General features: G+C 38.2%; 1 protein-coding gene across 1 annotated transcript in view; it reads right to left on the bottom strand.

Annotated features, from left to right (window-relative positions):
- vwf (von Willebrand factor) overlaps positions 1–21,255 on the bottom strand; it is a 39,160-nt gene extending 17,905 nt beyond the window's left edge. Inside the window, exons 1-28 of the mRNA XM_022679539.2 lie at positions 21,103–21,255; positions 19,690–19,753; positions 18,802–18,948; positions 17,601–17,703; positions 16,797–17,005; positions 15,941–16,062; positions 15,550–15,766; positions 14,771–14,893; positions 13,477–13,588; positions 13,276–13,322; positions 12,524–12,660; positions 12,283–12,421; positions 12,048–12,148; positions 10,480–10,675; positions 9,046–9,261; positions 8,684–8,924; positions 8,257–8,351; positions 6,879–7,033; positions 5,716–5,819; positions 5,492–5,630; positions 4,734–4,868; positions 4,441–4,587; positions 3,931–4,071; positions 3,497–3,595; positions 3,260–3,416; positions 2,515–2,670; positions 1,574–1,709; positions 27–1,483 (exon numbers count right to left, since the gene is read on the bottom strand). Of these exons, the coding sequence (XP_022535260.2) occupies positions 27–1,483; positions 1,574–1,709; positions 2,515–2,670; positions 3,260–3,416; positions 3,497–3,595; positions 3,931–4,071; positions 4,441–4,587; positions 4,734–4,868; positions 5,492–5,630; positions 5,716–5,819; positions 6,879–7,033; positions 8,257–8,351; positions 8,684–8,924; positions 9,046–9,261; positions 10,480–10,675; positions 12,048–12,148; positions 12,283–12,421; positions 12,524–12,660; positions 13,276–13,322; positions 13,477–13,588; positions 14,771–14,893; positions 15,550–15,766; positions 15,941–16,062; positions 16,797–17,005; positions 17,601–17,703; positions 18,802–18,948; positions 19,690–19,753; positions 21,103–21,231 (5,224 nt within the window). The 5' untranslated portion in view covers positions 21,232–21,255. The remainder of the gene's footprint in view (positions 1–26; positions 1,484–1,573; positions 1,710–2,514; positions 2,671–3,259; positions 3,417–3,496; positions 3,596–3,930; positions 4,072–4,440; positions 4,588–4,733; positions 4,869–5,491; positions 5,631–5,715; positions 5,820–6,878; positions 7,034–8,256; positions 8,352–8,683; positions 8,925–9,045; positions 9,262–10,479; positions 10,676–12,047; positions 12,149–12,282; positions 12,422–12,523; positions 12,661–13,275; positions 13,323–13,476; positions 13,589–14,770; positions 14,894–15,549; positions 15,767–15,940; positions 16,063–16,796; positions 17,006–17,600; positions 17,704–18,801; positions 18,949–19,689; positions 19,754–21,102) is intronic.
- Between the last annotated feature and the right edge of the window lie 676 nt (positions 21,256–21,931).

Genomic DNA, 21,931 nt, shown 5'->3' with positions numbered 1-21,931 from the left:
GTTAAGGATGCTGTTGGGTTACAGACCTGAAGGGGGCAGTGTAGCTCTGGGTGGTAGTGTTGGTATCACTGGCCTTCTCAGTGTCCTACTGATATTAACCAGTAGGGGCCCCAGTGAGCTCAGCTGTTCTGGATTCTTTAGCATGATTGGAGAGTGTGGATAACTCAAGGTTGCTAGATCCGTCTCTCGCACCTGGGTACCAATTCCTACAGGGAACACCTGAGTGTGGGAGGAGCTTGGTGGCCTCTGGATGACATCAGTCGGTGGGCTCTGGGTTATGAGGAACACCATCTGGTCTGGAGTGTGACTGGGTCGCTCTGTGGTGACAGACTCATACAGTGAGCGAATGGCATGACCTGTGTTGACTTCGGCTCCTCCCACCCAGCGGATCTGTCGCATTCTTCGCAGGACCAGCTCCCGGCGCCTCAGCTCCATCCGGCTGATCTCAATTGTAACAGTGAGGGAGTACTGCATCACTGTAATCCGGAAATGCTCCTCCTCTTCATGGCTAAGAGAGGCCACAACATCGACTAGTGCATCTCGGGTTCGGTTAAAGCCTTCCTCCCCAACACTGTCTGATCCTTCAATTAGGAAGGTGATGTCCCGTACCATCGTAGTAGAAGAAGGAACGGTAGTTTCAGGGCTGGGAATGCTGGGAAATGCAGTTATAATGGCAGCTGTTGGGGGAAAGGTGACAGCAATAGGCTGGGTGGCCTCTGTAATGGGTATAATGACTGCAGCTTTTGTGGTGGTGGCAGAAGTGGGCTTTCGAGTGGGGGGTCTCTTGGGTGGCTCTGGATCCAGTCCCAAGGTGCAGAGGTAGTCTGTGATCTCCAATGCTCGATTCTCCAACTCCCCAACACTACTAAGCACATAAGCTCGGCTGCTAGGTGTGGCCTTGGTGATCTCATTGACCTGGGCCAGATTGACGTCAGGTCCAAGAGCAATAGTGAGAACCGTGATGTCCTTCTTCCTCAACAGGCGCTGAGTGGTGCGCATAGGCCTGGGGTTGGCACTAGCAGTCAGCATAATAGCCACCCGTTCTGCGTGGTCTCGCTTGTTCTTGTCATAAATGTACACAGATAGGTACTTGAAGGCTTCATCCATGAATGCCACATCTCCACCACTATAGTGCAGGTCTCGCACCATGTTCCTGAAGATCCACTTCTGCACCTGCATGTCGTAACTTTTCACCCCAGAGTGAAAGAGAAGGACGGTAGCCCGTGTGTGGGCTGAGCCCATCCGGAAGCGTTCCACCACCCCCAGAATGAAGAGCTTGACCAACACAAAGTCGTCCTCACTCAGAGAGGAGGAGCCGTCCACCAGGAAGGCCAGATCCATCGCCCTGTCGCAGGCATCCTCAGGAACGGGCGTGGAGAATGGGAGGGGTGTGGGGGTGGTAAATGCAGTGATTGGGCTTAATGTGGAGGCAGGTCCAGATGGAGGACATGGAGCACAGGTCAAGGTGTTTTCTTCACAATGACTGAAATACAAAAATACAATTGCAACAACATAAGTTCTGGTGCAACAAAATAGCTCAAGCATCTACCAATGGAAATAAAAATCAACATACCATATTTGGCAGAGATGAGGGTCACCATGATTCAGAATGATCTGCTTCCCGTGAGAAATGCGTTCTCCATTGTGCATGCATACTTGACATTCGGATGGTTCCACACAGCGTCTCAGAACCTCATCTAAGATCTGACCTAAAAGCAAGAGGAATTATGTGATGTGTGTAATCACAACAAAGAACAGAGGTACTGTAGTTGCATGTGTATATGCAGGTATCAAAATAAAATAAAAGTAAAGTAAGCAGTACATTACAAGTACATTATGATGTTTAAAAGCATCAAACATTTGAGAAAACCCAACTTTTCAAGGTAGTTTTAATATGTGATGCTGCTTAAAATGTCTAAATCATGGTCATTTGAATCGTACATATGAATTTTTAAATATACAGCTCTGGAACAAAATAAGAGACCACTTAAAAATAATGTGTTTCTTTGATTTTACCAAATTTAAAACCTCTGGAATATAATCAAGAGGAAGATGGATGATCACAAGCCATCAAACCAAGCTGAACTGCTTGAATGTTTGCACCAGGAGTGGCATAAAGTTACCCAAAAGCAGTGTGTAAGACTGGTGGAGGAGAATATGTCAAAATGCAGAAAATCTGTGATTAAAAAACAGGGTTTTTCCACCAAATATTGATTTCTTAACTCCCAAGTTAATGCTCTAAATGACAAGATATTTATTTGGAATTCGGGAGAAATGTTGTCTGTAGTTTATAGAATAAAACAACAATGTTCATTTTACTCAAACATACTGTATACCTATAAATGGTAAAATCAGAGAAACTGATTCAGAAACTGAAGTGGTCTCCTATTTATTTCCAGAGCTGTATATTTTAAATATAATGAAACAGTCACTTTTTTTTACTTGATTAAGTACTAAGTATTAAATACAAGCAATATGTAGTATGTGATGTGCAGGCGTGTGTTTGTGTGTTACCTTGTGGGCAGGAAGCATGGCATCCCTCTAGGCAGGCGATTGGGCAACTCAATTGTTCTGGGTGCTGGCAGGTTTTAGGGCAAGCAGTATCGCAGGCATTAAACCGCCACATACACTCAACTCCTGCATCTTTGTTCAGTTCCTCACAGCTCAGAGCTGAAATACATACAGACACAATTAACACACTCAATTATTTTGCATGTGCTGCATTCTAAATAAACATTTCACACATATTCATGTTTTGGCAGTATTGCGATTTACACCGTAAAAATCATAGCCAGGCCAACTTTGAATGCTGAAGTAACTGATTATAAAATGTTTCTTGAGCTAACTTAACTTATTACAGTCAAAGATTCTTTTAACTCTATTTGCTTTACATTTTTGCTTTTTAATTTTACAGCATTAGAGTGGCCCTACAATCTATCTGCTGCTTTTCATGCATGAGGAGAGCATAAGTTTGAATCCCAGCAAGCATCATGTGATGTTCTAACCAGTATGTTGAAGGAAAAAAGCCACAAGTTAAACATCTCATGAATATTTAAGCTTTTTTTCAGCTTGAGCTGATAAATAGAGAAGTAGTGTTGATCAATCTAAGATACAGAAGTAAAAAAGTGAATTAGGAGAACTTTGACTAAACTCAAAGAGTTAACTCAATCAGTTATTGTAGCATTTTAAGTCATGTTTACAGGGTGTTTTTACTGTAAGACACTGTGTAGCATAATGAACTGTGGGTTTCTAGACTTACGGCACAGGTCGTTAGACCTCCAATCCACTACCACACCCTTCAGGGCACACTCATGAGCATAGGCAGCGATGGCATCACAAAAACATGCACAGTCACCAACAGATGCACATGAACAGGTGTCGTGAGTGCAGATTTCCCAGTATGGTTCTGGATCCACCTAAGAGAACCACAGAGCAACCAGTTGAAGTGACTCTGTGATTATAGTCTGTGTGATTGGCTGGGGTAAGTGCTACTCACCACACTGTTACACTCCCTAAAGAGGTCACTGTTGAGCACACGACACGACTGCTCCACTGTCACCTGCTTTGACATGTCGGTACTGCACTGAGAGGGCACCTACACACACACACACACACACACACACACACACACACACAGAAACAAGTTTTATTGTATTTTATTTTTCAGTTAAACTTTACTTCAGGAATCTGTCATTCACAATCATTATTGTCCTTTGTATTTTGACTGTATATTATAATGTTGACACATTGTTTTTTAAATATAGCTATATAAATATACATATATACTTATATACTTTAATTAATCTATTACAGGGACAGTTATACTATACATGCATTGCTGTTATTTTATTTATGGATTACAATTTATTATATATAATACTCATTGAGCTCTAACTGCATCTGAAAGCATGTTAATTGTGCAGTACACACCTGAACTGCATTGGCACAGCTGGGTTGGACCTTCCAGGAGTTTCCAAAATCCAAAGGATCCACCTCTATCTGATTGTTACTGCTCAACAGGTCATTATTCTGACTGCCATCAAAATTCCCGCACAGACCACACACTTTACCCTGAAACACAGAACAAGACAGTGGGATAGATGTGTATTTATTTTCATAACAAATGCATTCAGCTACTTGCTGATACAGACACACAGTGTGTCTAGTCCCTGTACAGAAGTACTGCCAATAGAATAAGTCTCTTTGTAGCAGATAAACATGAACCTATTGGACACCATGCTTACAAAAGTTCAACTACTTTCTTTCTTTAAAATGAAAGAATTTATCTTATTAAGAATGTATTATCTTATTATTTTTTAAGTTTTTTTAATACCTGCATATGTTCTGATGTGATCTATAGTTTTTAGTTTTTAAAACTCTAATTACTATTTTGAAAATGTATTTTTGGGCAGTATAAAAAAATAATCCCCTGTGCAATACCCTGTACTGGCCACTGATCTGCAGTATAATTCGAGTTCCAGTGTCCCAGGTTATAGAGATATTTTTCCCCAGTAGAACGATATAGTAGAATCCAGAGCGCACAATCTCCACATCTGTTTCCTTCATCACTGGCTTCTTCATCTTCACCTACAGACAGAGAAAATTCTGATTAACACAGACATTCACATAAAAGGAAAAACATCAAAGAAAGAGAAGATTATGTAGTTTGTGTAAACGCTGTGAGTGTGTATGTACTGTAATTGAGTGTGTGTGTGTGTGTATGTATATGACACCTCTTCTTGCTCCATGACAATCAGTCCTCCCATATAGAACACACTGATGCTCTTCCTGCAGCGATGACCTATGGTTCCACAAGCTGAATTCTCCACCAGAATCCGAAATGTGCCGTCCAGACCATTACAGTAATCCTACAGAGAGGGAAACACAAACATTTACTATACAAGACAAGATTTTGGAATCACCACTCAAAGGTAATGAATCAACATTATATAAATAACGAAACAATATATTTATCAGTGTATATCAGTACATTTATCAATCTTGATATAGGTAACTTGATAGAAAATATGCAAATAGATAAATACATTACATTCACCTTTAAAGAGTTCTTCTTTAAAAAATATGTGAAATCTTGAATTTAACTTGAAAGCTGTACAGCAATGAGAATTAAGCAATGACGCCTAATCTGCAGAATGTCTTGTATTACAGAGACAAATTATGAGACTATAGATTGAAATATTCAATTTAAAAAGGTAGTAAATTGTTTAACATTTAATCACCCAAGCTTTAATCATTGTGCACAAAATACTTTAAATTAAATAAATATTCAAGTTATAAGTATAGTTGTTCATAATATATCCACTGTGAAAATGTTAAAAAGTTGCATTTCAAAACTCATTGAATGAGACAATTAGGGAATTTTAAGAAACACCCCCATAATTTAGTAACTTAATAAGGAATCACAAGTATGACAAAATGTGTGTTTGAGAGAGGGAGAGAGAAAGAGAAAGAGGTACGGTGAGTGACTAACCTGAGCGAGGATATACTGACACGGTCCTGGAAATGTAAACTTCAGTCCATCAAAGCTGATGTAGTGCGAGTCTCCCACTGTGTGACACACACCATCACACACCCTCTGAGTGCATTTCCACTGTCGGCCTCCGCACACACTGCGAGAGAACAGCATACACTTACACACATCTCACAGACACGAGCGCAGGGTTTAATGGCAGAGTGCAGGACAGCTGAGATTACCAGGTGTTGCAGTCTATCTTAATGCTCTGCCCGGGAGAATAGGCATGGTTGTTATGGAAACAGGGACACTGGTCCGGAGGAACACACTCTCTTCTGTGACGGACCTGCAGAGGGTCAGAGAAACCAGTGAAGTCCAGTTTAAACAGGAATTTATGAAACCAGCGATAATAATTCACAGTACTGAAAGAAAATAAGAAACCACTTAAACATTATACATTTCTTTGATTTTACAAAATTGAAAACCTCTGGAATATAATAAAGAGGAAGATGGATGATCACAAGTCTAAAGTTTTGCCCCAGGGGTGGCATAAAATTATCCAAAAGCAGTGTGTAAGTTATTCCACCAAATGCTGATGTCTGAACTCTTAAAATTTAATGAATATGAACTTTTCTTTGCATTATTTGAGGTCTGAAAGTTCTGCATCTTTTTTGTTATTTCAGCCATTTCTCATTTTCTGCAAATAAATGCTCTAAATGACAATATTTTTATTTGGAATTTGGGAGAAATGTTGTCCATAGTTTATAGAATGAAACAACAATGTTCATTTTACCCAAACATATACCTATAAATAGCAAAATCAGAGGAACTGATTCAGAAAATGGTCAGATTTTTTTTCGAGAGCTGTATGCGTTACATATGTTTGCATTTTTCTTATGCAAATGTTTTGGCACCCATAGTCACATTTCATGTGGTTTTATTTTTCTAAGTTTTATTAAAAAAAACATATCCTTTACAAAGGTACATTCTAAAGTATTATTGCTGTAATTAAATCTAACATATTGCAAAAAAGTGTGAAATGTGGCATGTGCAAAAGTTATGGAATACAACAAGTATTATGGGAGAATTGCTATTTCCTTCTTCTGGGCTCCACCTACAGTCAAGAAGTGGAATTTGTACATTTTGTGTCACCCCACAAAAAGGACACACATATGCATATTTGGACTGGAAGATACAGAACGAGCATTATAAGTGAAAAAAGCATGTAGTAGATGTAGTAGAGTAATCATCATAAATATGACTTGGGTTACTCAGTATTACACAGTAGATATCAGTAAATAAACACAAATTATTTCTAAACTGAAATAAAAAATATTTATTCTCTTTATTCTTTATTCTCTATTTATTTAAATGTTTCTTTCATCTATTGAATAGCTTTACATACTGTTCCAGGAGGACACACACAGCCAGAGATGCAGCCCTGGCTCACACACTCCAGGTCCAGATTCTGGCAGGTTCGAGCACATTCTATACCCACGTCCCTCACACTCTCACACCTTAACTGCTGCAGCGGAGCCGGACAGGAGACAGAACGTCGCTCTGCATCAGTGAGTGAGCACAAACACAAAGACACACACACACACAGAGCATTAAAAAAGAACTCTCAGGCAACTTAAAAATGCTTTTAAATCCTCTTAAATGTATATCGTTGCTGTCCTATGAAAAACACTTAACTCCATTTTTGTCGATTTTGAGTTTACTACATAATTTGAACAAACAAACTGTCGCTTACACTGTGCCAAAATGTCTTGATGAACGGACCAATAGAAACTCTTCAAAATGATCTGAAATAAACTCTTTTTACATTGACTTCCATTGAAAGTTTACAAGGTTTTTTCTCTCTCCTGTAAAGTTGCTGTTTTGGAGATAAGTGTTTTTCATTGGACAGCGACAATATGTTTTATTATTAACTTACCTTTAAATATTCCTACTTGTTTATGTATTTTATCTACTGAAATGATTGCATTATTCCATGGGCACATCATTAGTTTTTACTGAACTGGGAAAATCTGCTTTTAGCTAAAGTGAACCAGCAAGCTGGAATTTACTACAGGAAACTCTAAAACTCACTGGAGTTACTGTATTATTTAAATATTTAAGTTTCTTATCACCTCCAGCCAGACTGTAGTTATTTTAGTTGAGTTTTGTATTTTGGCCTTTTTCCTTTTTTATTTCATTTATTTTTATCATTTTTTTATATATTTTATTATCATTCATAATTAAAACAACATATTGTATGCTTGGTTTTCCATCTTTCATCATTTAATTCTAATTGTTTTGTTCATAAAGTTCCTTATTTTAGCATACATTACATTACATTACATACATTATCATTTTTTAAAGTCCCTTTAAATTGAAAATGCTTGGCTGCATATAAAATAAGGGTTAACCCTCCATGTATTACCAAGTGAGAATAAAAGTTGATTGATTTGGCTTATGGTTGGAATTTATTTCTTGATAAAAGTTAAATTTTCTGATGGATGGATATAAATTAAATTTCTTCAAGTGACCACAATGTTACATAATAGAGGTTAGATAATCTTAAAGCATTTTTACAGTAATCTCATAAGTGAAAAAACATTACATTTAAAAGGAAATTACTTGCTATGATATATAAAATACATATTTTTACAGTTTTCCTATATGTTTCTTTTCTAAAGGGTGATGTGGGTAACATCTCTAGTTTTTTACTGTACGTCATGCTGCATTTGAAATGATGAGGAAATCTGGTGCTGAATTTCAGAGCAGGCTGTAGTGTGTACCTCGGGACAGTGGAGGTTCATCAAAGAAAAGATCTGACAGCACAGAGGCTGGAAGTTCACTGGAACTGCACCGCATGGAGCCGCTCTCACAGTAACTGAAATCAGAAGCAGATCACCATTACGCTCCTAGCGTCTTAATGAACTGGCTGTAATTAGTTGGAAACCTGCATTTTTACACCAAAACCCAACTTACAAATTGAACATCATCCATATTTGCCTTATTGGCACATTTAAGTCATCATTCTCATTATTTGGTCATTACTTACAATTTCATCAACATAATGGCTTGTTTGAAACTCTGGATTATTAAATAAAATAAAAAATACTGAAGTCTACTGTACAGGTTTTGGCCAAATACACATCAGACAGAATAATTCCACATATGAATGAATAAAATGGATAAAAAGTATGTGTGTGTCTGACTGACCAGATGGAGTGGTGGTCAGCAAACATGTCATTGGGCTGGTAGATTTCTCCATCATAGTGGCAGGAGCACTGGTCTGGTGGAACACACTCTCCAGTGTCAGTGAGATAAAGCCCACGAGGACAGAAACAGCCCTCCTCACACATACTGCGACAAGCACTGTCCGGCAGCGACCGAGAACGACATGTCTGATTACACACACTCCCACACACCTCATACACCTGGTTACCTGGACAGGTCAGTTCTGTTAACACACAACATAACACAAACACAGTTAATTTTAGTTAAAGAGCAGTATTATGAAAAATTTACTATAGGTTGTAAATATGCATGTGTGTTTCTCTGTGTCTGTGTGTGTGTGTTACCACAATATCCCTGTCCTCTCCAGTTGATCAGTACTCCTCTGGCTGAGCATGCAGCTGCGTAGTTGCTCACAGCTGCACAAAGGCACTCCTGTCCGTCTGCGCAGGAGCACACGTCATAACGGCAGTTCTTCAGGTAGGGATACGGGTTCACCTCGTGATGACATGGCTCAAACTTCGGGGACAGCAACACTGCACACGCCTCCTCTGCAAAGCGCACTAAACACACCACACACACACACAAACACACAAACACACACACATTTTTGTATTCATGGCTTTGTGTTTAATGTAAAACATGAATTAACCTAGCTTTTCAATCTTCCATCCAACCACTCAACCATCCATATTTCCATCCATCCAATCATCCACTTTAATATGCAACAATATTTCTATCCATCTAACCTTCCATCCATCCATCCATCCATCCATCCAACTATCCATAGTTTTATCTATTCAATTATACACATTAATATCCATCAATACTTCTATCCATCTAACTTCCCATCCATCTATATTTCTAATCCATCTATCTATATTTCTATACATCCAACCATCCATTCATCCAACCATCAATATTTCCATCTATTTATCTATTTATCCACCCATCAATCCATCCATCCAACCACTGAACCATCCATAATTTCATCTATCCAATCATCCACATTAATATCCATCAATATTTCTATCCATCTAACCTGCCATACATCCATCCACCCATTCATCTATATTTATATACAACCAACTAGCCATCCATTCATCCATTCATTCATTCATCCAACCAACCATCAATATTTTCATCTATTTATCCACCCATCAATTCATCTATTCAACCACTTATCCATCCATCCCTTCAGTCATTTATTAACCATTACAAAATGTTGCACTTTAATGATGTCCAGAAACATTGATTTTACATTATACTAATACAATTATAAGGATGCCTTATATTTACTTATTTAAATGTGCATCTATCTGTCCGCCCTCTTATTAATTCATCAAGCCTCTTTCCATTTCTGTATTCAAATCTTCATGTATCTAACTCAAGGTTAACCTTAATAACAGTGAACACAATTGCAATCGTTTGATTTGATGAGACATATTTTTTTTCCTCATAAGAAATATATTTCCTCATAACAGCCAGTTAAATGTCAAGGTCAAAGATATAATGTTTTTTAACATCCTGCAAAACACGATTAGATGCAGAAAATAAATGATCATAGATCTGCTGCCATCTAGTGTTCAAATTTCTAATGTGGTTACATATTTGGTACAAACATGACATCATGCATTTGCTACCACATACTTCATTCACTCTACCATATGGCATCACACATTCTCTCCATCATAGGTGCACTGGCACTGAAACATGTTTGTTTTGTGTATCCGTGTGCTTGTGGGCATGTGCATGTTTGTGTGTAGGTGCATGTACTGTACCCCTTTTTGGGTTTAAGCTGCACGGATCAGAGGGCTGTTTTTGGATGTTGTCACATTCTGCATTCATCTTCCACGCGTTTCCAAAACCCTCCACCCGCGTCTCCACCAGCCCGCCCGCTGTCAGGAAGTCGTCTCCTTGGTTACCATTATAGTTACCACACAGACCACACATTTTTCCAGCATAGACTGGGCTGAGCTGTATGATCATAAACACATAAACACAAACACATCTGAATCACTGAATTATTTTAAGCAAGTGTAAAATTATATCACAGTTTTCCACAGTCAATTTGGTGCATTTTTCAAATCATCAAAAACATCTGCACAAAAGTGAACGTGTTTTTGTTAATGAAATCAAATCGCAATAAATGTGGAAAAAATCTTTAGGCAAAAAAGTGGCAAAATAAATTAAAAACCTGCAAAAAAAAAAAAAACATGTTTAGTATTCAGTATTTGTATCCAACCAAATGTTTCTTTGTTTGGCTTTAGTTTCGACCAAAATGCTTAATTTCAATGCATCACTAACTTGCCACAGTGCATTGGAGTTATGCAACAGCAGCTGGGGAATATCATGAAAGACTCACAAAATGCAGCACTATAAGTTTCCTTTTAGACTTCCAGTCCTGCAACCTCATTTGCATGAGCCTGTGAGGATTGTGAGGGCACTGAGGGTCCCAGTTCTCATTCTGGAGTTCAAAGGCATGAATAAGCCCTTACTAAAAGCACATCACTGTGGACTCACTTCTAATATGAACTTGGTGCAGGCTAGGGCTTTTTTATGGCCAAGTTAATAATTGGCCACTTGTCTGGACAGACACTGATGGAAGACTGACCACCACCACTCCTGCTATCTGTGTAAGACCAGCTGCTTTTCCACTAGACTGACTGCTGGACTACCTGCATCAGAGCACCTGCTCACCCTTCTGCTACTGATATCTGCCTAGGACTAGCTACCCACACACTACTTACTATGGGAGCTTTTCCTTACCACTGTAGTCTTTAGCTTGATTACCGGGTCTCTTGTCCTTTTACTGGAGCTGTTTTCTGACAAGGTATGTTTTAAAAAGCACAATACAAATACATTTGAAGCAAAATTTGGACACTACACACTTCCAGACGGATTGACTATATCTGGCATGAGTAGAAAATCAAGCCAATTTGATCATTTGCTGAAAAAATCATTTAACTGAGCAGAATTATGCTTGTAATCCAGACTGAGCCACTACAGATAAGCAAATGAGCTCATTATAGACGAGTATGATGGTATCTGCCATGCTTTTAAATGCAGCATTAACAAAATTGCCTGCTGTATACAGTACATGTACAATGAAGGAGGACTTAAGAACTTAAGGCCCATTTGGGACAGGCAAATAGTCAATAAGGTCTGCTAAAATAATCACGTTATTATCGACTTATCATACAATATACTGACCTCAGTATGATCTCTTATTTTTTTCTTAGTTCATTAACTTTTTTTAAAAGTAATAATTAAAATTTTACTGCTTATTAACAGAATGTATCCACATTATTATGCTATTATATTATCATTATATAAGCCTCTCACTCACCCTGAGCACTACACGTCCACGTCCATCCCAGTCCAACTGGAGGTCATCTCCATAGTTCAGCCTCACAGATGACAACACAGTGCTCTGTACCCGCAGGAGTCCTATACACACACACACAGACACACAAACACACACAAAACACACACATAACCATTAGCTGTACCCATGGCAGTGTATCATTAGACTCTACATTCAAGCTAAGCCTCATTAATCATGCTTGCGTATACTGACAGACCGTTGATTAATGGCATTTGAACATCCAAGCCATCCACAGAGACGACACCTCCATGCTTCAGCCTCACTGTCTGATTGGCCAGTTCATGAAACTTCAACGTCACTGAGCGTGTACACACAGCATCCTGGTCATCCGCACACTAGTATAAACACATGCAAACAATTTTGCAACACATTTCCTCACTGATATATGCATTTATTAGTTCTAAAACTTATGTTAAATATTTCAAACACAAGCTGACCTGCACAGTGTCAATGATAGCGGAGAACAGGTTGGTCTGACAGTCCTTAGCCAGTAGATACTGGCAGAAGCCACTAAAGGTGAAGAACTTGTCATCAAATGTCTTGTAGTGGGATTGTCCTGATACCACACACTGCCCTGCAGAGAGACAGAGAGAAGGGTATTATAAAATTTTAGAACATGTGTCACAATGCAGAAATGTAATACAATGTGCATTTTGAACAAAAAGAGGTTGTCTATTAATTATCTAATGATAAATATTGTGGTAATTTTTCATAATCTATCATCATCTATCTAGTCTTAGTCTAATCTAAATCATTATTATTGTTATTATATGTTATTATGGTTCTACACTAAATAGTAATTGTTCAGATGAACAGTTTCCACAAAGCAAGTAATTAGTTATCCATTTACATGGGGAACCACAGCAACAACTTAAAAAAACAACTGAGACAGCATTGCAACCACCTGGCACCAGAATTGTTCAATCATTTAAACTCTTCAACAAATAAAAAAATGCATCATGCTGTTGAAAAAAATGATGCAACAAACACAAACTATACATACATGAACATACAAAATACCATCAGAATATTGTATTCTGAACCCAGTATAATATTGTGAACTCAATAAAATTGTGAGCTTAGTGCTTTGTGACATCCATAGAATTGCAATGCTATTGTTAGTACTGCCAACATCAAGGGACACTTTGTTAACGGACAGACTGTGTCTAGGAAATGTGTGAATCCTCACCTGGGCATTCCTCATTGGTGCATTCCCAAGATCCGTGGCGACACACACTGGAAAATAAGACATACTTTAGTTGTGTATATACAGTAGTGCATATACAGTACATGTATTCATGTGTATATTGCTCAGCTGTTAGTGAGCAATGTAACCAGTATAATGAGTGCTTATGTGTGCGCGTGTGTGTGTGTGTGTGTTTAGTCCAACCATGTGTTGCAGTCCTGTGAGATGGTGGAGCCAGGAGGATAGCGTTTTCCTGTATGCTGACACGAACACTGCGACACCTCAACACAGCGATCTCCATCCAGCACCTTACCCACTGACACATACACACAAACACACACACACACACACACACACACACACACAGAAAATTAATGTTACTATATATGAAAATAAATGCATGAATTCACTCATGCAAGATCAAAGCCAGAGCCGCAGGCCTGGGGTGGGATTAATTAGGCCAGTGGGCAAAATAAATTACTGAAGGGGGTTCCTTTACCCAGCAGCCGGAGACATAAGACTGATCTCTTTCTTCAGGCAGTAATGATGCATTTCCTCCATCATTACTGCAAAAGTTAAGTACCGTAGCTACAGTGTGCACTGCCTATCAGTCACATATAACACATATAATGGAATTTTTACGTAAATATGCATGCAATGATAGCAAGCAAAGAATACTGGCTATGCCCTGACTTAACCAAGATTATCCATGTACATTTTTTTACTTTAAGACAAAACAATGAATGATACTGTTGTGGCTGTATTGTAGGTGCTTTATATGCACTCAGAGCTAAAGGTTTGCAGCACAACCACAAAAACAAAGAAAAGACATTTTGAAAGAAAGTTTGTCAAGATTTCCCAGATTGTCAAATGAGACAACGAGTTGTTGAAGTTATTTACCACAACAACTGGATATATGGACAAAAGAAGAGAGATTAAAGTCTAAGAACAATGCACTAACTGCTAAGCATGGTGGTGGAAGCATCGTGCTAATTGTGTCGATGCTAGGGGACCTGATACATTGCACAAAGTGGATGAAATAATGAACAAGGAGCATTACCTCTGAAATCTTTAGCATAACCTCAAACTATCCGGTAAATGGTTGAATCCTGAAAACAATTTGGTGTTTCAAAAGTACATATGCACATTAAAGGTAGTTGTGGAGTGGGTAAAGTAGACATTGGTTTCTGGAATGGCCTAACACTGTCCTGGCCTTAAGTTGTGGAAAATATAAGATTATGGAAACTTAAGCACTACCAAAAGGGGCGGAATACACATTTTATTTTGGGTTTCTGATTATTTAGCTTGTATCAGGCAATGTAAAACAGGTCTAAGTAACTTTTACAGTTAAGAAAATATGCAGAATTTCTGTGAGTGCAGACTTCAATGTTAGTCTACATTGCAGAATGAAATATAAATGCAAAGCTGAATGAGCACAGTGTTCCAACTAAAGAGCCATTGCCGCATACAGTATGTTATATATGGCTGAGTCTCTCACCTGCACAGCTGCAGCCGTCCACACATTCCTCTCTGCAGACCTCATGTATGTTGAGACTCTGACAGGAGGTAGAACACGCCTGAGAGCATTCACTGTACTGCATCCCTATTGGGCACTTTGGTGCTGCATACAATCAAACACACACACACACACACACACACACAAATCATAATACTAATACAACCAATATGTTTTCTTTCTACAGGTGTGTATCTGTGTGTATGTGTTTAAAGGAGTGTATAATAAACATACAGCTCTGGAAAAAATAAGACACTACTTAAAAATGATGAGTTTCTTTGATTTTACCAAATTGAAAACCTCTGGAATGTAATCAAGAGAAAAATGGAAGCCATCAAACCAAGCTGAACTACACTGAATGTTTGCACCAGGAGTGGCGTAAAGTTATCCAAAAGCAGTGTGTAAGACTGGTGGAGGAGAACATGCCAAGATGCATAAAAACTGTGTTTGGTTATTGCACCAAATATTGATTTCTGAACTCTTCAAACTTGTTTTCTTTGCATTATTTAAGGGTGTGAAAGCTCTGCATCTTTTTACTTATTTCAGCCATTTCTCATTTACTGCAAATAATTGCTCTAAATTACAACATTTTTATTTGAAATTTGGGAGAAATGTTGTCCATAGTTTATAATATAAAACAACAATGTTTATTTTTCTCAAACATATACCTATAAATAGTAAAATCAAAGAAACTGATTCAGAAACTGAAGTGGTCTCTTATTTTTTTCCAGAGCTGTATATGGAATATATACAGTACTTACTGCACTGGCTCTGTGTGTGCCAATTAGGCAGCACTAGTCCATGGCTGGCACAAGTTCGGGCATACTCTAGCAGGGCCTGGCACACACACTCTTGACCGTCTACACAATGACACACATCTGATTCACACACTGCTGCAAACGCGTCTGTGTCCACCAGGTGAGCACAATGCAGGAACACTGGTGAGGTACGAAGGGTCTCACACCGAGACATTAGGTCCTACACACACACACACACATCAATTTAAAGACACCAATGGAAATCCATACAGTTATACAGTCATTACTTTTTTCCGCAGACATTTCCTCTTTTTTAGATGCAGAAAAAGCTTTCAACAAAAAATTTGAAATTGTTTTAAATACTTGGGATATCAGGTAAAGGCGGTTGACTGACCCTGGCAGAGGCTCCTGTGTTGTTACAGGTTTGAGCTGGTGGAGTTACACGTTTGCAAGCTTCTGATGCTCCATTCATAGCCCAGGAATTGGCAAAGTCATATGGATCCTCTGTCAAAAAACCTAAACCACACAAACATAAAATACTTATACAATAAACAAGCATATTAAATAGTTCACTGACAATAACTGCACAATTATTTTGATAATAATGACTTACTTGGATACAAATGATACAAATATTTATCCTATTGTTTATGGTTTGGTTTAACCCTAGTCTAATTTAAGCCTAGACTATATATTTTTTTATTTCATTCAAAATGCTGTGCAGCAGGTCTAAGCTTAATCCCTGTCTGGGAAACTGCCACAGTACCATCAGTACTGTGACAAAACCAATGTGGAAAAGTCTGTTGATGAACAAATGGAATGTATCAAAATATATATTTAAAATGTAAAAATATAACAATTTTATGATTTAAAAAAGAATATAAAATATTCTGACAGTGAAAATCACAGACTATTAAATAAATTCTCAAATGAATAAAGAGGTCAGCAAAATGTATGGTTGATTTCAGCCCAACACACACATTCTCATACTCTACCTACACATATATTCATTACTGTAACACATCCACCCACATACCCAACATCTCTGTGATTACTGTGTGCATTGATGTGTCTGATAATGCCAGATTTACCACAGCAGAGTGATAAGTGCACTTCTGAACTACAGACTTGGTGAATGACAAAGTTTCAGAGCATTTAACCCCACACTGATAAAGTACAAACTAACGTCCTGATGTTTAGGCTGCTGTGTGGAAGCTGGATCCACCCATTTCCCTCAATCCATCTCTCACCTTCTTGTGCAGTATATTCGTCAGTAGGGACAGAGTTGTAGTTGCCACAGAGACCACAGGTATGGTTGGCATGGTGTTTGCTGAGTGTGAGCTCAATGTTGTGAGCCGGGTCGATGCGGATGGAGAAGCCGAACTCTTCGCTCCACAGACGCACACTGCCCAGCTCAAAGCCTGCAAACACTGAGCTGGAAGCATATGGCAGAGGGAGTCTGCCACACACACACACACACACACACACACAGAAGCACAGGGAATCTTAAGCTAACCATATTAACCTTAAAGACTTGTATTCAAATACAAACTCCATTAAAAATATAGGTGTAACACATGGTTCCTTCTTTACAAAACCAGGTTTGAAGAAATTAAATTTGAAAAACCTTTAATCTAGCAAAGAAAATTGCATTAGGTCAGGGTTCTTCAGACCCTCTTATACCATTTTAGCCCACACCTGGCTTTAGAAATCGTGCCAAGAGTTTGGCACCACTTCTCCACATGGAGCAGCATACAAACAGTTTGTATGCATCTGTGTTAGCAATTGGCACAACATAAGGTTGCTTTAATTGGCTTTAATATTACAATATTATTATTCAGATACTTCTATAAATAAATAATTATTGTTGCCGGTCTAGATGTCCACAAATATTGCATCACATTTTCTAAGATACGCAGGAACTAAGAGATATAGCTGGGTTAAAGGGAGGACATTTGCAAGCAAACTTCTAAAAGTAAAAAATAAAATTCACCAAATAAATTGTCAGCTGATTGCAGACTTCAGATTTTGCATATTTCTGCCACATTTTTTACCTTTCTGCTCCTTGTGACAGCACTCCTCCCACAGACAAATGCAACTCGAAGGTTTCTCCAAGGAAAACAGTCACTCCTTTCCTTCTGCCATGAGAAAGATCACCTACATGTACATACAGAGGAAACATTTGCTTAATTTGTGCTCAAGGCCAAAGCTAGTCTAGATACCTACACTGTTAAAAGTATCTTGTAAATTTTACAGTAAGTTAATGGGAAAAAAGTTGCCAATAAAAGATGACTAAATTACAGTAATTCACTGTAAAGAAAGATTACAGCAAATTACTGAATACAAGGAATAGTAGTTTACTGTAAATGGATTATAGAGTATTACATTACATTATTATTCTGCATAATCAAATACATTATAATATTGTAACCCATTATGCAAATTAAGGATGTTTGTAGGCTGTTTCTATTCTCACAACAAAGCAAAGTAAATTCCTGCGAAATATTTTAAACACACCTGTTTTTCTCACAAATATTACAGTTATAGGTGACAGCGGTTTTCATAGGATATCCCAAGATGCATATCGTACTATAGTTTTACAACAGAACATCGCTAAAAAGATATTTACTGTATGATTTTACTGTAAAAAATACAGGAATTGGTTACAGTGTATATAAAGCTACATTTTATGTTTCAATGCTTGTGGCTATAGCTACTGTTAAAAGAACTGGACTTTCTGGTGCAGATAAACATTAACCTATTGGCACCTGGGAAAGTTGGGGATGAGATGGGGTGGTAATCATCCAACATTCTAACTTCTCAAACTTCAAAATTCTTGTTACTGAATGCAATCAACTTCTCACAGCAGTGTTTCCAAATCTAAGAGAAAACCTTTTAAACTGGACAGTAGCGACATTTGCTCCAACAAAAGCAGGATCAACTGTTTCTACTAGTCTTAATTCTAGAAGAAACAAGCATTAGCAGGTGCTCTAATCCTTTTGTCCACATAGTGCATGTTTGTTCTTTTGTCTTTAGGTCACAGAGTAGGCATTTTGTATCCGCTTGGCTTCGATTTCTGCAAAATGCATGACTAAACACCTCCCACCCATTCACTTACTCTCAAACAAAACAAGGAACCTGGATGTTAAGAGAAGCAAAGGCAGTGCTGAAAGATGTTTTATTAACTCATTCAGAGCTCCTGACCATAAAACATGTAGGAACAGAATGTGAATGTTATATGCAGGGTAGAGTTACCCAGTATTGAGAAGGTCCTGTGATGGCAGTCTCCAGCCAGCTTGTAGCTACAGTCCCCAGGGAACTCATAAATGACTCCATCAAAGGTGTGTACGTGATGTCGACCAAACAAACTGCAGCGACCGCCCCCCTCCACTAGTGCATAGCCTAAAGGAAAATAAGAAAAAATACATGTTGATGTTTTGTTTTGTTTTTTCATACTCAAATGCATGTACAAATTGTTTAAAACAGGACACCTGTCACCTGACATATAACAGTATTTAGAGATGGAGGTAAAAATAAATACGCGTAAACACATTAAACTAAAAGAGCCCTTCTATCTAATACTCATTTCAATCATTCCTCACTTTTTGGAAAATATGTTATTCTATCTTTTTATTATTTGTATAACGTTTTTTTTTTTACTATAATATGCATCATTTCGACTTTAGAACATGCATACAGTCAACATCTGAATCAGATGTAGCACATCAGCAGCAGATTAGAACATGGTCAGAAATAATTTGATATGTCTCTCTTATTTAAACCTCAAATTTAGTTTATTGGTTTGCTTCTGGTTGTTGCAGCGAGTGGATCGCCATGATCAAATCCAAAAGATCTCTAAGGCAGTCCACTGTCTAAAAAATAATTAACTACTAAAACGACTACCAACATGGCCAACAGGTCCAACATAAGCGCATGCCACAATACACAAGTAATGAAGTTCCATTCAATACTAAAATGTCATCAAAGGACCTACAGGTAGCGCTTTGGTCTTATAAAGATACCAAACCAAGTCCTGTTATTTGGTCATCAGACTTTACAGTACATGTGCATGCTGTAGGCAAACCTAATGCTAATTAAATAAGGCAGCGCATTGGACTGGTGTACAAACAGGAAAGCACTTGCCTGCTAAGTGAAGAAAGAGAAGCCATGTGACTGCATTCCGTCCTCTCAGCCAAAGCCTCTCCATCTGTAAGAAACACGGAGAATGGGCTTGATTAAACATGGATTTCAACATCTTTCTTTAATTACAGTAAACAGAACTTCCCCAAGGAAGCTTAACTCTTTAAAGCATTCGATCTACTGGAATCCAATGTAGACTACATACCTTTCCCTTCTGCTCAGTGACACTCTTTGGTTTATTTTTATGTCACATAGCATTAAAGCAGCATACAAGTTTGATGCATGGGTGTAATGACAGTCCTACATTGTACACAATTCTAAACTGGTGCCAATACAATTTCAATATTTGGTCACTACATTTGTCATGTAGCTCTTGTGCAAAACTAAAGAAGCAACTTTTGTGCACCAACAAATTATTGATCAGTTGGTTATATTTAGGGTAAAGAAAACATTGAGTAGAACTGATTTTGGTGAAACTATCCCTTTAACTCTTCTATTGTGTTCCAAGTCAAAAGTCAAGTTCTCACTTGACTTGACTCTCAAAATTATTTACTGATCCGTTTATCTTGAGCTTCCATGTCTTTGTCTTTATACGGCATCATTTTCATTGACAATTTATTAAAATGTTGCACACCCCTGGTGTTCCAAGTCAATTATGATTGGATAATTGTGATTGGACATTAGAAAAAATGTGTGACACTATAATGAGTAAAAAAAAGGGGAAGGCACATGATCATGTGATAGACACACCCTGGATGGAGGTAAATCGAGGGTAGAAGTAAAGAACTCCAAGAGAAAAAGAATGTCTCCCATTGCAGAAATAGTAATTTCATTCCAACTCCAGACTATTTGGACTGATTGCGAAATTCAGGATTATGTTTTTTGTGTCCCGTAGGAATAAATAGGGTGCAAAGGTTTGTGCACACCTTTGTGTGCACATGTTACAAAATTCATTAACCAGCCACATGGGGTATCACATCAACTAATTTGGAACACATAAGAACCTGGGACACATGGGACACCATAACAACCACCACTGCCTGGAAAATAAAACATTTTTAAACCATAACACATAATTAACCATAATCAATGTTCCAGTAGCAGCAACATTTTATGGAATTCCACTGTAATAGGACACACTGTCATTTCTATATACAGAATAAAATAGTAATTAAATGATATACAGTAGCTCAGTACAGTACAGTACTTACTGTATATATTGAAATTATAATAAAACCAGCAGAGTTAGCAGCAGTACACTGAACATTTTTGAAGAAATAAATGCCCCAAAACTTTATCCATATTTTCTTTTAGCTTAAAAAAATAAATAAATTGAAGGTTATTCGATTGTCTTTATTAAAAGTATGAAAACACACCAACACACATACAGGTGCAGATAGCTTAAGACTAATGTACCTGGGCCTCTCGTTGCCTCGCCACCTGCCTCGTTCCTGACTCCTGTCTTGATGTTCGTTCCCAGTTCTTCACTGATTTAGCGTTCTCCTGTGCCTCACAATTCTGGGGGTATAACCGGAGTCCTGGCATTAAACTAGGGAGTGATTTTATAGGAGGAAGAGAAAAGGAGAGAGGAGGAGAGAGGGAGTGCAAGAGAGATGTGTGATTTCCTTTTTTGCTCTCATTAAGAGTGAACAATAGGAGGAAGTCTGGGCACAGGAGGAACCAAAGGATTAGTCTGGCAGTGAAGACAGATAAGACAAATCAACAGAGTCGACCAGTTCCAACAAAAACATTAATAACCACCATAAACACACTCTCTCACGCAGACACGGCACATACACAGGCCCTGCCTGCAGAGCATGCACTCCCAAAAAAACACGACAGAAACTCAGCACATTGCATTACTCAGCAGCAGACCTACTCTCTCTCTCTCTCTCTCTCTCACACAGACACACACACACACGGTCTTATAAAATCATGTACTCATCGAATAATAGCTCCTCTCACAGGGCAGTACCTCTCTGACATCCTACTCACTGCCAAGTGCATACAGTGCACATCCTACACACAGAGAATACTACACACTTCCAGTAGGCACATACACTGGCACACACATTTACACACACACACTCACTCATTCACTCACACATACTTGTTGCCAAGTCATTAGGCTTGAGAAAACCTTTTCACATTGTTGGTTCTACTAAAATACACACATTAATAAATTCCTATGCAGAATCACTTTTCCTTTTATATGCACTAAATAGAAAGGTGTTCACAAAAGTAG

Source organism: Astyanax mexicanus, chromosome 9, assembly GCF_023375975.1.
Source record: "Astyanax mexicanus isolate ESR-SI-001 chromosome 9, AstMex3_surface, whole genome shotgun sequence".
In the NCBI taxonomy this organism is placed as follows: Eukaryota; Metazoa; Chordata; class Actinopteri; order Characiformes; family Acestrorhamphidae; genus Astyanax; species Astyanax mexicanus.
This window is presented reverse-complemented; position numbering and strand designations above follow the sequence as displayed.